This window comes from Ptychodera flava, chromosome 5 (genome assembly GCF_041260155.1).
Source record: "Ptychodera flava strain L36383 chromosome 5, AS_Pfla_20210202, whole genome shotgun sequence".
Classification (NCBI taxonomy): domain Eukaryota; kingdom Metazoa; phylum Hemichordata; class Enteropneusta; family Ptychoderidae; genus Ptychodera; species Ptychodera flava.
Window position 1 is genome coordinate 12,376,117 of NC_091932.1, and position 15,623 is coordinate 12,391,739.

At 37.2% G+C, this 15,623-nt stretch overlaps 1 protein-coding gene across 1 annotated transcript; it reads right to left on the reverse strand.

Annotated features, from left to right (window-relative positions):
* Positions 1 to 1,810: 1,810 nt before the first annotated feature.
* On the reverse strand, positions 1,811 to 15,241 carry LOC139133035 (BAG family molecular chaperone regulator 2-like). Its single transcript, XM_070699424.1, has 2 exons — positions 15,007 to 15,241; positions 1,811 to 8,494 (listed from the first exon to the last, which is right to left on the reverse strand). The coding sequence occupies exons 1-2, from the start codon at positions 15,209 to 15,211 to the stop codon at positions 8,130 to 8,132; spliced, it is 570 nt and encodes a 189-aa protein (XP_070555525.1). The 5' UTR covers positions 15,212 to 15,241; the 3' UTR covers positions 1,811 to 8,129.
* Positions 15,242 to 15,623: the final 382 nt, after the last annotated feature.

The window sequence follows — 15,623 nt, forward strand, 5'->3', positions numbered from 1 at the left end:
ACAGCACCAGATCTGTTGTCCAAGCTCATTGGCTGAAAGTATCTTCATAATAATATGTATGAAAGGCCATCTAGGACAGTGATAAAAAGCTATTTTAGGCCTCCTAAGCCACAAGTAAAATGGTGCTACCATATAGAATAGAGTAGCGGCATTTGCACCGGAATTTGAGGGAAGAAGTTTGTTTAGCAGAACAGCCACAAATTTTTATCTGTTTGTCCAATGTGGCATTTTGCTTTCTTTTTGTCCAGTATAATATTTTGCCACCTGAACTACCGGTACAGCCCAATTTTTGCGGATGGGATTATTCAGAACACATCAAACTCTCACTGCTTCCCACAGGGTGTACTGACAGCTATTAAAACAGCCCGTACCACTTCTTGTGGACAAGTCCATTTTGCTAGAGGGGTAATCGTAATCAAGTTTGCCTGGGTTGATGTTTGATGCTTGTGTCACGGTGTAAAGCTATAACTTAAATATATAAGAATAAAAGACTTATTGGGCTTAGATGTTGACTTTTTGTTCAGAGAACAGTGTTTTCCAGATTTGAACTATGCATTTGTACTTTCTGGTGATGTAATGTGATACATGATATCTATTATGTGTATAAAAATTGACAAAGATCCTTATTGATTTATATGAAAATATCCCTTGCTTTCTTGTATGTACTTTCTATGGTATGTGGTTTTCAGGCTTTGTAAGGCTTTCTCGCTTCTATGATTTTGCTGTTATTTCGGACTAGACTTTCATGGTCAGTTTCTTTGCAGAAAGTTGAAACTAAGTATACTAATTAGTGTGACTTAAACCATTGCTACGATAATAAGTCGCTCTATTTCTCTAATGTCATCGGCTTAAAGATTTTTAATATATAATGTGATGTGACCATAAATGTCATGTGGTCACATGAACATAGAGGTCACAGGCTTGGAAAAAATAACATGCAAAGGCCTACGAAGATATGTCTTTCAGAAAGAGAATGCAATTCCTTGATACTGTTTTGAACATCAGAATTTACTTGTAATTTTTCATTATTATCCGACTCAAAAGGTAAAGCTTATGAGAAATGTAACTTGCATGCTTAATATGCCTCAATCCAATATTGTCCATGTCAACATTTTCGGTACAGGGTTTACTAGAGCTGTCAAAATATCAGCTATATACTTTGCATGACTTCAATGTAATGCAAACAAATAGACAAAAGCTTACCCAAGAGAAGACATTGTATGAACAACTTATATGTAGAGAAACTGGCACAATATGGTTTACAATGCTTCATTCCAGATGTGTATTCACAACCGTTTCTCAATGCATGATTGCATTTCTTTCAAGGGTGAAAATTCCAATGTATTTCTCATTTGCATACGGCATGAAAAGATAATGCAAAGGGATAAAAGAATTTAAGATGAGACGAAGAAGTTTCCAATAGTAAAACATGAAATCATTCTGATTGAGTCTAGCTGTCATAGTGAGTGAATCGTGACTCTTCCTTGAATATTCATCAACTTTTACAGCAATTTTTTTTCATAATGTTATTCTCATCTAAACTTATCCTTCTGTCAACTTTTTCTAGAAAGAGGAGATGAATTTCACTGAACAGAATGCCGTTCATTGAATCAGACGATTTTTTGTGTAACACCTTTCCTCAAAAGTCAAGTTAGTTTCCAGATGCAATTTTCAGATGTTCCAATTTTATTGAAAGTTGTGTGTGTGTGCATGTGTGTTTGTGGTAGTACACTCAGAGTTGCAAATCAATTGGGTTGCAAATCACTAAAGCAGGCAGAACTTGCAATATTCAAACAAGATTTTTTTAAAAAAAACTTTGAACAGTTCCTTCCAGTGTGCAAAATTCGTCAGGCAGAACTCTTTCATGTAGGTATAGTTAATTTTGGAAGATAAAATTGGGGCAATTTTATAAATTAGCATGTTATATCAATTAGCTCATTATGATATCATGATATTTAGTATGTTCAAAATATAGTATTAAAAATGTATTTAATGTACTTAGAATTCCTGTAAGCCACATACCAGTATCCTTTGGAATAAAAGATATAAATTTATCTTCCAGCTCTTGTGTTGAGTCTGATGCTATGCAAACATTTTTTTGATGACGTCACATTTTGAGTGAAATCCCCACGGTAGCTTGTAACTGTATAAAACGTAAAATGCACCCCAAGCACAGATTTTTATAACCTATCATGCCATGCTAATACATGTTTGTGTTGACTCTTTCACCTTTACGCTTTGGTGAAAATCAAAATTTAATTTATCCCCATAGCATTAACACAGACTCGGAGAATGTGGCAGCCATTTTGTATTTCAAATTACAGTATTTTTTGAGCAATTTGGTCCTCTAGTCACAAAAATTGCACGTTCACTCCTGATTATTTTTTGGAAAAGTTTAAAATGTTATGTTTTGAGGCATGCTATAATGGATAAAGTTCAAGTCCACCACTTTGGCACGTGCTTTATCGAGCACCTTAAGGTGTCAATGCTATTGACAGTGTCCGTATTTAGCCTATATATTTGCAGAAAATTGGTGCTGCAATGCATGAAAAGAGTATGTCCGTTTGTTGAAAATTTCATGTATACATTGATAGGGCTCTTTCATGAATCCACTTGAAATTGTTGGTAGATAGAAAAAATTGAAGGGTGGTTGCACGATCTTGCTCAGGAACATCCGTAAAGCATTAAGATCACTGAAATTTCAAGTCATGTTTTACTTTTTGAGTCCTGACATTGCTACTGTGTTCAAAACAGGCCAAACAGTGTACATTTTACAGGCAGAAATATTCCCAAATATTGTGGGTGTACATTTGCCAAGCGAATAGAGGCCTCTACCCTAGTTGTAAATTCCTAACATGCCATCACTTCATTGCCTGTCGTCCTTTTCTCCTTGATATAACCAAGCGCCAAAATATTGACAACACTGCCCCTCCCCATCCATGCTGATGGTGGGGTGAATGATTGCCAAAACCACTGAAATAAATGTACTCCTGTACCAGTATATTGGTCAAATATTGATCAAACCAGCAGGACATTGGGTCTTGAGGGTGTCCAGTTGCTGATCGCTGGTAATAATAATAAATGCATATGAACTGTAGAGGGCGCTGTGAAAGAGCTTTTATTATCATCCGCCGTACGGACACACCTGAACAATGTAACTGAGTATGCTCTGCATGCTTCAATGGTGTTTTATGATTGAAATATAAACAGGTACAAATGTGAGGTTACAGGTTTAACAGGTACTATTACAATAAACAAAACTTACAAATTATATGAAATATTTCATATTATTAGTTTGTTTATTGTGAGCCAATTGTATTCAACATGCAAAAAATTGTGAACAGAAAAACAGATATATATATACAATTTATCATGATTGTATAAAAAGGAAAGTATATTTGCATTACCAATGACAAGATGATCAGATGCAGCTGATCAGATGTGAGCAAATTCTGTTGCTTAGATGCAGTATCATCCAAATTTTCGCTGACTTTGAGTGAATTTTTTGCATTAGACTGAGCTAACTGACAGTGCACTTGAATGCACTTGAATGATAAAGGACATGGATATGCGTAGGTCCAGCAAAACTTGGTTCAATAACTGCTAGACTCCATCCAACCTGTTCACCCCTAATGCCCTGTATAATGGTCCATAACCACCATTGATAACAATGGGTTTGGGCCAAACCATAGGTGGTGAAAGGGTTGATACAAACACTATACAACTCTACTTCACAAATATTCACAAGCAAGAGGAGTGAAGATAAAAACTGACTGCAGCAATCTCAACAGACACAATACGCATCTCATGCATCTACAGTGTTCTTGTAAAGCTAAAAATCTGAAGTACAGAATGTGCAATGTGGATTTTTTACAAGAGGAATCATGAGTCAAATACAGAACAAAATTGCTGTTTCTTTTAATTTCAGCCTTTGCATAAAAAACTCTGAAGAAGAAAAGTTTGGCAGTTTGTTTTACAAACATTATTCTCATGTGACTGTTCATTTTAATACCTGTGAACTATGAACCCCTACCTATGATTTATACTAGGATTTGTCAGGGCAGATTCCAAACCCTTAAAGCATCATTCATATTGATGAAAGCACCTCAAAATGTATCAAAAATAAGAAGTAAATTTGATGAGAAATATCCACTCTCATTTCCAGGAAAAAAATTTCTGATTGCTAAAAACATGTTGGAAGCACAGAGTTTTACAGTGGGTTTCAATTCAGAGCCACAACTGTTTGTGTGGGACAGGCTACGGTTTATAAGCACAGATCTCCTAACTTTCAGATGTAAGTGTTACTAAAATCACCTACATTGTAGATCAAGTGCAATCAACTGTTCAGCTATCGGTCCGGATAGAGTTGCTCCATGCTGAGTTTACTGTAACTAATCAATGAGTCAGTGACTGAAATGTGTGGTGATACCCAAGCCAATCATTTATATCATACATACTAAGTATGTATTTCACATCTAGAGTTGAAGAACCGAATTGAAACCCACTGTAAGTGATCATCAAAATTCAGTTTTTCAATTAAGATAGTAGTAAATTTTTTACTCTTCAATATATTGCACTATGAAATTTTGCTTATTGAAATATGATTCACGTAAATTGATCCAGGAAATTACAAACAGTTTAAGAAATGTCTATTCTACATTGTATTTCTATTTCGTTGTTGAACTATTGAATACTTATTCAATATACCGTTATGCGTAATATTTGCAGCAAGAAATTGGTTGCAAAGCGCTTTCAAACATTCAATATCTTTCAAGAAAGTGCACAGCTATATGTTCCTGCTGATGTGCAGCTGTCTCGGAAGGTTATATCTGATTGGCAAATTGTCACTATTCACAGCAACTTGGGGAGTTCATTATGAAAAATTCCATGATAATGGTACTATTAAGCCAACTAACTGAATAACAACTTCCCAGATGCTGCACATTAGCCCATATGTTGCGATGGTTTTCACAGTTGGAGAACGATCACTTAGTACATTGTCCAGGATTGTAATGACGTTCTATCACATAAGAGCTTGGCAAAACAGTGGATAGTGAAAGGTTCTTCCCATTTCCTTGGCACCATGTAAATCTTTACAATACTGGCTGACTTAGTATTTTTCAAGAATACCTTGACTGCATAGCACTGCCAGTCTCTGTAAATTTCAAGTTTCAAAGAACAATTAAAGGACCAGAAGATATGACTTTTGATGATTTTCAACTATTTTTGTAAATAAATTGCAATTTCTTGTTCTACTTGCCAAAGCATGTTGAAATACAGACTAATTTCCTTGCCACAAGTGTCTTTGCATGCACTGTTATTGTTCACATTTGAATTCTAAACTGGTACAACATTCACTTGTCAACAATAACAATGTAATTTACACATGCACCGGTTGAGTTGACAAGCTGAATACTGCATATACGACATGCTTTGGGTAGCAGAACAAGAAACTGTAGTTGACATTAAACACAGTGAAAAAAATCAAAATTTAAAGCTCTTTGGCCATAAAGTAACTGGACATTACGTTTCATGCCTATAGTCTACCAGTACATTGTAGCTGTGTGAATATGAAAACATCAGAAAGTTTCATGCACTTGATTTAAAATTCAAGTAGGAATGAAAATTTGAATAATGAGAAACTTTAATTATGATGGTAGATCCAGCTAGTAACAATTGAGTAATTGGTTGTAAATTATGTTATGCTATAATTGGGCATGAACATTGCCACCATGGCATTTCACAACCAATATATTATGAACAGAGATTTCAAATGGAAAATTTACCCCCAAATTCTGCCAGGCCCTTACACTTCCCCATCTGTTGTCAGTAAAATATGGAATTACATTAATGAAAATTGTACATATTTTCACCTACTTGGCATGGTATGCTATGGCAAGTCAATAAATACCATGCTCATGGTATCTATGTTTTCATGGGCCTTCAAGTGTTCTTGGCTTTGACTCACTGGTGTTAACCACCTTGACCTGATGGTCAAATATGAACTTCACAGGATGCATGTGAAAATCAAGTGCATGATGCTAAACAGTGCTTTCAGCCACGATTCCTCTTTGTAGAGGGACAGTGTCTCAGGTTTGCAAATCATGAAAACCATTCCCAGATTTACAGTTGCTATGCAATGAGCAATGACAAATGATATAATTATGGCATGTTTTGAAATAAAAATCTTTTTTTGCATATACACTATTCATATTCTGTGAAACTACAAAGCAGTCAAATCATGAAGTATTTCATAATTTTTCTTTTCAAGTGATAAAGTAACATTTCGTAGTCTCTCATTTTTTTATACAGCTACATGAATGCAAATTTTTCATGATGGATATTAGTAGCCATCGACAAATTTTGATATGTTCACTGCAGATTCTAGTTATGCTCTTAATTTAAGGTAGTTCACACCTTGAAATCATTCTTTTGCTCAAACTTCCAATACAGAAACTGTAAGCTATTGCTTTCCTAAAACTAGAATAAAATCAACGGTCACTAGGAAAAATTTGGTATTAGAGAAACTACCCAATATTTACGCATACTTGAAAATTCAAAATGGCCACTGTCCCTGTGTTAACTCTAAGGGGAAAAATTATATTTTCAATTTGCACAAAAGTAAGCAAGTGAAAAGTGTATTTACTCAAAGAGCTTCTAAATAAACCACCACAAGTGCTACACTAAAAGAGAAAATTTGAGCATCTGAATATCCCAATGCACATTCTACCTTAATATAAACAACTCTCCATGGGTACATTAACTACCGTGCAATGTTTTCTTTCAAATAAATTCATTTACAATGCATGGAAATCTTGAACAGCAGGTCAATTTAGGATTAAAACCTAAAGCCTGAACAAAACTGACTTTTGTTTTAGCTAAGATAAGGCTACCACTAACATACCTCAATCATGAACCCATGCTCTGTGGAAAGCCTCAACTGGGATAGGGTAAGTTTGTGATAAGAGACCTGTTTCACACAATGTAAATTAAAGAAGCCATGAAGATTACTAAAACCAGGCATACAGTACTGGACAGGGACGGACTAATCCCTTTCCACTATTATAGTGTGCGGGAATATTATTGCACAGTCCCTGTGATTACAAATTATTGGAATGAAATCAAGTGCTCCTGCCTTTATTTCCTGATATTCAGTTACACATATTTCTCCACAACCCATCAGTGTTTCAGATCGGACGAGGCACAATATGTAGACTTTAAATTCCAAGAATTCTAAAAATCTTTGGTTGTGACCGCTGATAAGTTTCTAAAAATCTCTACTGGGCCTGAAAAGAATTGTTCTGGTCCTGGATGGCTTCAAAAAAAGGGACAGCGAGGTGCATTTAATTTTTTTCTTTGTCAGTCAGTCTGCTTTCCAATAGAGTGAACACATAAATTTTCATATGTTGCATTGAATTATGGTAATTTGAATGCTTGGGGAAGAGGTAGTTTCCGTAAAGCACACCGTCTTGTGACTTTAGTACTTCACTTCCTTCATCATTGATCTCTGCTCCATAGAAACAGAAACAGAGGGTAGAAATGGAGGCTTTGAAGTGATGCGTGTGTTGACCAGAAACAATTCTCTCTTTGGTCTTAGTTGTACCTTTCAATGTATTTTCAGTTATTTTTGTTTGTGAAAAGACGTTTCTTTTTATACTTGCAACATTATTTCACAATGCTTGGAGTTCAGTTCCTCTTCAAAGCCTGTGTGTGTACTGCCAAATATCCATTGTTGATGACTGAATTTCAGTTTACACTACATTTCATTTGTCTCAATGAATACAATACATTCACACAATGAGTTGCATTTGTGAGGCTTGTTTACCTGGTATTTTAACTTAAAGCCCTAGTCCTCTATCAGTGGTTCTTGAATTAGTGCTGATTAGCATTATTTGTATGTTATTCCTTTGTTCTCTTCTGAAAGTTGTGACCTGTCAGTCAATTTTCATAGATAAGATAACACTGAGAACAAACCCGCCCCTTTAACAGACTTCAGAAGAGGAAAATTTCCTTGTTTTATACAAACAAAACAATGAAAATATCATCAAAGATACAGCCTCTGACCTTTATGTTTGTGCATACAGGAAAAATACAGATAAAATATCAAAACGAGGGGGGAAAAATCTGATTCATTCCACTGTCAATTTGTAATCCTTAACTTTACTTTCAGTACTTTCAAGAAAGTTGAGGAACTCTCTGAGGTGCTTTCTCACTTTCTTTTGATCGTCGGCAGTACACTCAATGATGGCTGCTTGAAACTTCCTATCCACAGCTCCTGATGCCTCTGTCAGGCACGCATTCAAGTATGATTCCACAAGTTCTTTGCTTCCATTGGTGTCGTTTTTCACCTTCTGTGACAGCTCCTCTAGCATCTTATTGGTCTTGCCAAGAGCTGCCTCCTGTTCTTGGTTTCTGACTGTCATCACACTTATGTCCACGGTGAGACAGCGACAAAGCAAGCGGTCGGCTGTGATAGTGATTTCCTCTCTCTCACCTGCAAGAGAGAAGTTCATCAGAAATAAACATTAGGAGGACTTTCAATAGCCAATAGCTGTGACTTTTGATGGTTTTTACTACTTTTGTTTTGCATGTCAATTTTGAGGTTCTTTTCCTACTTCCATTTAGCATTTTGAAACATCCTCTATTTAGCCAACTCAGCATTCTATGGGTAAAATGCACTGCTATTGCTCACATTTGAATTCTAGTCCAGACCAGAATTCACTTGTCAACAATAACAATGCATTTTGCACATGTACAGACTGAGTTGACAAGCTAAGAAACCCTGTACATGCATCTCAACATACTTTGGAGAGTAGAACAAAGCAACTGTAGTTGTCAAACAATCATCAAAAGTTGGCAGATACTGGTCATTTAATCGTAAGACTTTTCACATTTTTTCTAGAGTTTATAAACATTTCAATCTATGAAATAAGATGTCCCATGTTCCAAATAAGCATTTTCCAACTGTCCTCCTCCAGAATAAAATGTCTCACTTAGACTACTGATGCAGTATTCTGCATAAAGTGGATCCTGAAGTCATGTTTTAGCAGTGAGTCTATGAGAACGTTTTCTGGTATGATTGTGTTTGTACAGCTACTCTATACATTTGCATTCCAGTTTTCATCCATTATCTCACTGCTTAGTGCAAGTTGTCTGGTACATACTGGTACTAAGACTTGGTCAAAATCTGTCAATGAAGTAGAGTAATCTTGACTGTTTTTTTCTCACTGTGATGTACTGCAGGATGAAACTTGCCGCTGATTGCACCTACTCCATGCATGTACTAATACACTACTCATATTTCACTGCACACAAGTTTAAAGATGGCATACTATTGCATTGTGGAATCTCATTTCAAGTTAAATTAATGCATTAAAGCTTGCTGAAATGACTTTATTTCCCACAATCACCTGAACCAAGTCAAGTACACACACTTTGAATTACATAAATTTTTACCATCCTAGTAGTATTGTCCATCTCAAAACAATCCATTATACAATGATTAATTTTCGTGCAAATGCCACACAAAAAAGGGAAAAACAAATTACTCTGAATTGAAATTGTTATCCATTGTTTGAGGTTCATCTCTCACAGGGGAACATACAAATATCAGCCCATTAGGGTACATATATAGCATTATTACACCTCACTCATTCAGCGTGCACTGCCATTGGTTAAACACGACTCACGTGACATGTAAAAGAACGTGATGATGCCCTCTGCGAATGTGATGATGCCCTCTGCGAACTTGATGATGCCCTCTGCATTTGATATTACATGGATGACGTCATTTTACTTACTGCGCATCCTTTCTGCTCAAAACAAATTGTCGTTCGCATGTTGTACTTTGCAGTTGGCAACTTATGGCTGCAAACGTCATGCAGAGCTGTCACCGGCACAGTTAGATGATATTTTGATGCAAGTAAACAGCAAACGAACGAAAATGGCAACAAGGAATGCAATTTCTGTGTTCAGCGACTATGCAAGCAACAAATTTGGATACGCCACCGAGGAGATCGGTAAACTTTAGCGGCAACCCTAGACTCGGCACATGACAACATTTTACGCTGAGGTCCGAACTCAGAAGGCGAACTGTACTCGAAGAAGTCTTTGTGTTTTTGTTTCTTTGCATGTTTGCTTGTTCAGTGTAATAAAAATAATAACACATGAGAGCTAGGGCAATATCACAATTTTTTGCCTGCCCTCGGGCTGGTGGTCATGATCGAAATACTGATGATGCCCTCGCCTACGGCTCGGGCATCATCAATATTTCGATCATGACCACCATCCCTTGGGCAGGCAATAAATCGTGATATTGCCCTCACTCTCATGTGTTATTATTTAATTATCTGGACAAATAAGATAGTGTGCCCTTAGAACCTGTGTGCCACTCAAAGGTATTTCTTGAAGAATGGCATCAGGCACTAGCAAGATGACCGCTAGGGTAATCACTCTTGAAAGTTGAATACATGTCATGTGCTTTCTTTATTCACTGTCTGTGATGGAGGGACCATGCTTTATCCCTTTGCAATGTCTGAGTGTTTAATTTTTTAAGTTTGAATTCAGGCTCCCTATATCTTTCGACTTTAAAATTGATATCCAAAGCTGGATTAGTTGTATTTATTCCAGTTAAATTTTAAAATGTTGTGCAAGACCCATACATTTTCATCAATTGGAAAAAAACAAAACTAGGAATCGATGGTGAGCATGTTCTCTGAATAAAAACAACAATGTTTTTCTTAACTGGAGACATTACTGTGTCTCTATGTGTTTGTGTTTCAAAAGTGTTGCGGAATCAGATCTCCACACAGGAAGTTGTTCACACATTTATTCAGGCTACTTATATATTACCAGACTGCAACGATTTCATTGTTTTTTCATGTCCATGATACTAGTAGGCTCTGCTATGTGAACTACCCCAATATGTGTAGGATCTCTCGGTAGATATTGTATGATATCCCAAAACTTACGTCTAGCATTATTGCTCTGACTTTCTGTCAAAGTAAGTAATGATTTTAGTATGAGATATGAACTGCTTACAGTAATTGGAAGGCTAATTTCCTGACGAGCAGTGACGAGCACTGGGGTAGCACAGGCGTTATATGGACTGGGTAGTTGTAAAAGTGTAGTTTATGCTACGTTCCGACGTTCTGATACGTAGCCTTGTGGTAAGTCTACGTATCAGTATGTCGGAACGTAGCATAAACTCACACCATAAACTACACTTTTACAAACAACCCGATCCACAAACGCCTGTGTGGGGCAGTGGTAGGACGTCGACGGGCAGTATGAAAGTGGTGCTGCAGTGCACAGGCGTACGGAACGTTTCCTAGATCGTCGTCGGATGAGAAGTGACGGACACTGCACTGTGAGGCCGAAGGCCGAACCTCTCGGTACTGTATAACTATTACAAGGTATGTCACGGAAAAATCGACCGGTGGCCCGAAACAAACGAAATAAAGCATCTACCTTAAAACAAATTACATCGACCGGTCGGAAATACCTTCAAACTTTCAAATCTTTACTCTGGTTACAGCATTTCTTTCAATCTGCCAGTTATGGGCGATAATTAACTGTCCGGCGAGTACTCGCACTTGCATTGCCACTTCGCCATTTTGAATAGCTTTTTTACTCCCAAAAGCCTTTGCGAGTGGACAAGTGACCCCGTGACCCCACAACCACTAAATTCAACCGTTAACCGTTAGGTAAATTTTATACTGTCAGTGAATACAACTTCAGCTATCTGGCAACAAGGCAATCCAAGGAAACCATTGGAAAGTTTATGCTTGTGAATCCCGCCATCTGACATTTGTAAACAAACTCTTCACGGGGTCACACGTCCAGTAATAGTTATACAGTACCGAGGTTCGGCCTTCGGCCTCACAGTGCAGTGTCCGTCACTTCCCATCCGACGACGATCTAGGAAACGGTCCTACTAAAAACTGCCCGGCAATGCCCGGCACTGCCCGGCGACACACAGGGCACTGCCCGGCACGAAATAAGCGCGTCAGTTATCACAAGAAGTCGATATCTACATACCACAGACCACAAACTCTTATTAAAAATCTAAAAAACGATAGTTCAAGCCCCCAAAACGTCTGAGGAAGAGAGACCACACACTGGTTTCGAAACGTAGCGTCAAAGGATCACGCTGTCATTCGACAGCCAGATTACGGCTACGTCTCGCCATGGCTTATATCTACAGTTCTACACCAATAGCCAAACACACAAAATCAAACATAAACACAGAGAACGAAAGAATAGTATAGGCGATGTGTGGTATTACGGGCGGAAAACATGTAAAAAGATCTGATCTCAAACTAATTTTGCCGCCAAAGCCTCGGGCACACATGCTGCTACCCCTTCTTTCAGTAAATAGTATGGTCCTGTAAATAGGGATTTTACATGAAATTGATAGACAGCTACAATAATAATAAATTATATATCAAAAGAAAGCTCTCTTAAAGACCAATTGATTGCATTTTGTTTGATGAAAATCGGTTCAGTACATGCAGAGATATGTCCTGTTGAATTTGAAAAAAACTTTCTCCTATTTAGAAATTATGCCATGGTAGACACCTGTAGTTATCATAACCACCAGGTGACCCCATTTTGAACATTGTTTGAGGAAACTAGGATTGCAATTTCTTGTGCTTTTTGCAATAACTCCAGCATTTCTTATTGAAAATTGATGAAATTTTTTGTGGATATTGCTGACGAAATGTTCAATGGTTTTTAATTTTTATAAATGAAAAAGGTTATTTAGAATGCTGTTTACAAGGTAAACAAAAAAACAATACCTGTAAAAAATCAAATGATACCTGTGACATTGATCGCTGTATGCATTATGTATCGTGAACATCTACAGAAATATGATAATCATATTCCATCATATCTACTTTGCATATATGAAAAAAGTTATTTAGATTTATATTTACAAGGTAAACAAATAAACAACAATACCTGTAAACAATCAAATGATACCTGTGACATTTTAGAACTTGATTTAAATTTAACAAAATATTTTTTTAGATTTTTTTTTAATTTGAACTTCGAAATTTTTTTTTAATTTTTTTTGTGTGATTACAACTTTTATTAAATGATTATGAAATATGTCTGATTAATGTCGATTTAAAGTTAAAACAAAGAACTTTTCCAAAAAGTCAAAAAAACTTCGTTCTCAACCCTTTGTCAATGCCGTAAAACAGCAACACGCATTTATAGAATGAACAACTGCATTAAACTGGATGCAAAGTTAAGCTGCCCCGTAAATGACATAGACCCTCGAACATGTCGAAGTCAGCGGTCCGAAATACAAACCAGTATAAATACAACTTTTTCAAAGTCCGGGACACCATCAATGAGGAAAGAACAAATTAATAATCTATGGCCTTGTTCTTCAGAGAGAACCAAAATAGTCCCCTTCTCGGGAACTAAAGATAGAAACTAAAATTTCAGTATAGTATCGGCAAAGTGTGGTGCTCGTGCGTATGCCTACACTGCAGTGCAGTGCTGGCTTGACAACTTCTCAGTGTCTATCGAAAAATATCACCCGGAAGTCAAACTACTTCGAACAAGATAGCGTTTGAAGGGTAAAGTATATTTCTCTAGTTCCTTGCGTTAGATAAGAAATCAGACAAATCTAGCTGCAAAATCATGAACGTCGGAACTCAGCTTAGACCTCCTGACACAGAACATGCGGCGAAGCGCCGATTACTTGTATGTGATTCCTGGGAGTGCCCGGATGTAAAGTTGGGGTGAAACCATACTCGCTAAAAAGGGCCTTAAGCATCATTTTTCGCATCGTCAGACTCGTAATTATTGCAGAATTACAATTAATATTTATCATAAAATTAATTTTGGGGCCGAACGTTTAAGGAAATCAAGATTTTCTTTCAAAAAAACACAAACGAAACACAAAGTTTGATCACAGATTGAGTTTTTCTCGGCCGATTTTAACGTTTGCCCCCTCAAAATGAAGCCCATGATCTCTACTTTCGTACCAACCCCAAAAAATAGTGATACGATCAGAATAAGTCATGCGGAGAGCCTATCAAAGAGGTATATGTTCGATCTCCTTCGCGGGACATGCGAGGTCACGGCACAACGCTCATAATGGACGCCAAAATCGCCGGTACGCGTGAGTTTGTAGTCTTGCTGCTTTGCCATTTATCGTAGTACAAAAGTGAAAATTTCCCAAAATGAAGTTAAAATAATAATCTTCAACATTACAGTTTCATTTTCTCTGATTACTTGGTCTATTTAAGAATTTACACGAAAGTTCGGACTAAACCTGCATCGAACGCGTACGTTCAACACAAAAGTCACGTGACCTAAAATCCCTACTGTAAACAAGATGGCTGAGGGCCGACCCAGCGTAAGGTTACAAACACCGTAACTATAGACCAGTAAATCGACATTTTGGGCGCTTGAACTATCGTTTTTTAGGTTTTTAATAAGAGTTAGTGGTCTGTGGTATGTAGATATCGACTTCTTGTGATAACTGACACGCTTCTTTCGTGCCGGGCAGTGCTTGTGTGTCGCCGGGCAGTGCCGGGCATTGCCGGGCAGTTTTTAGTAGGACCCCTAGGAAACGTTCCGTACGCCTGTGCTGCAGTGTACGATCACACGATTAGCGTTGCTACTCGTTCGAAAATCTACGTCTTTCGGATCTGGGACTATTTAATATTTCGTTTGTTTTTACAAACAGTAGTGGTCTTTGGTATTGAAAATCGAATGATTACAGAAATTGGAAGGTTACTTTCCTGACGGGAAGTGACGGGCAGTAATTAGTTGGACCCGTTCAGTGTACATGAAGCGTAACACTCAATACTGTCCCCATTTGCGCCAATCATGGAGCTAGAAACAACCGTTTCTAGCTCCTTGCACCAATAAACACATTTTCACAAGGAAGTCCCTTCCCCTCCCATGGCCACCTGTGTCTATGTGCTAAGTTCTAGACAAGGAACCATATTTGTAAATTGTAAACTAATATACCGCACTTACCTGTACTGACAGAGCTTTCATCAACTTGTAAATTAAATTGCTGCAACAGGCTGACCAGTGTGTCTTTCTCTTGTTCCATAGCTTGAGCTTGTTCCCTCAGAGCTTCTACTCGTTTTTCGATGAGATCTAACATTGTAATCAAACGATCGGTGTTGTTTGCCATCGATTCCGTTCTCATGAACTTTCCTCGATCTGTATCCGCCATGTTGTCGGCTGAAACTACGATGCTGAACTGAGACTCGGTTTCGGATTCGGTTTCGGGTTCGAGTGACTGAAAAAAGTTTTACACTTTCAACCGATTTTGTTGTACTTTTAATAGTATGTGAAAAATAATACTTGTCTTCAAGAACATGTTTTTACTGGATTTACTGTTCGCATATGTTGTATATATTTCACAGCATAAATTGTGTGTATGTATTCACAATTAAAATGGTTAATAATAGTTAACTTTATACTGTAAATTTCATTCAGTTTTGTTACCAAAGACACTTGCTTGTTGAATTTTTATGTATGCTTGTATAAGCAAAAATTATTATGGTACTCTGCCAGACCATAGTTACTTTCGAAACTCACTTGGTCAATGAATTTATTTCAGACACCTTTTCATATGCCTTGTA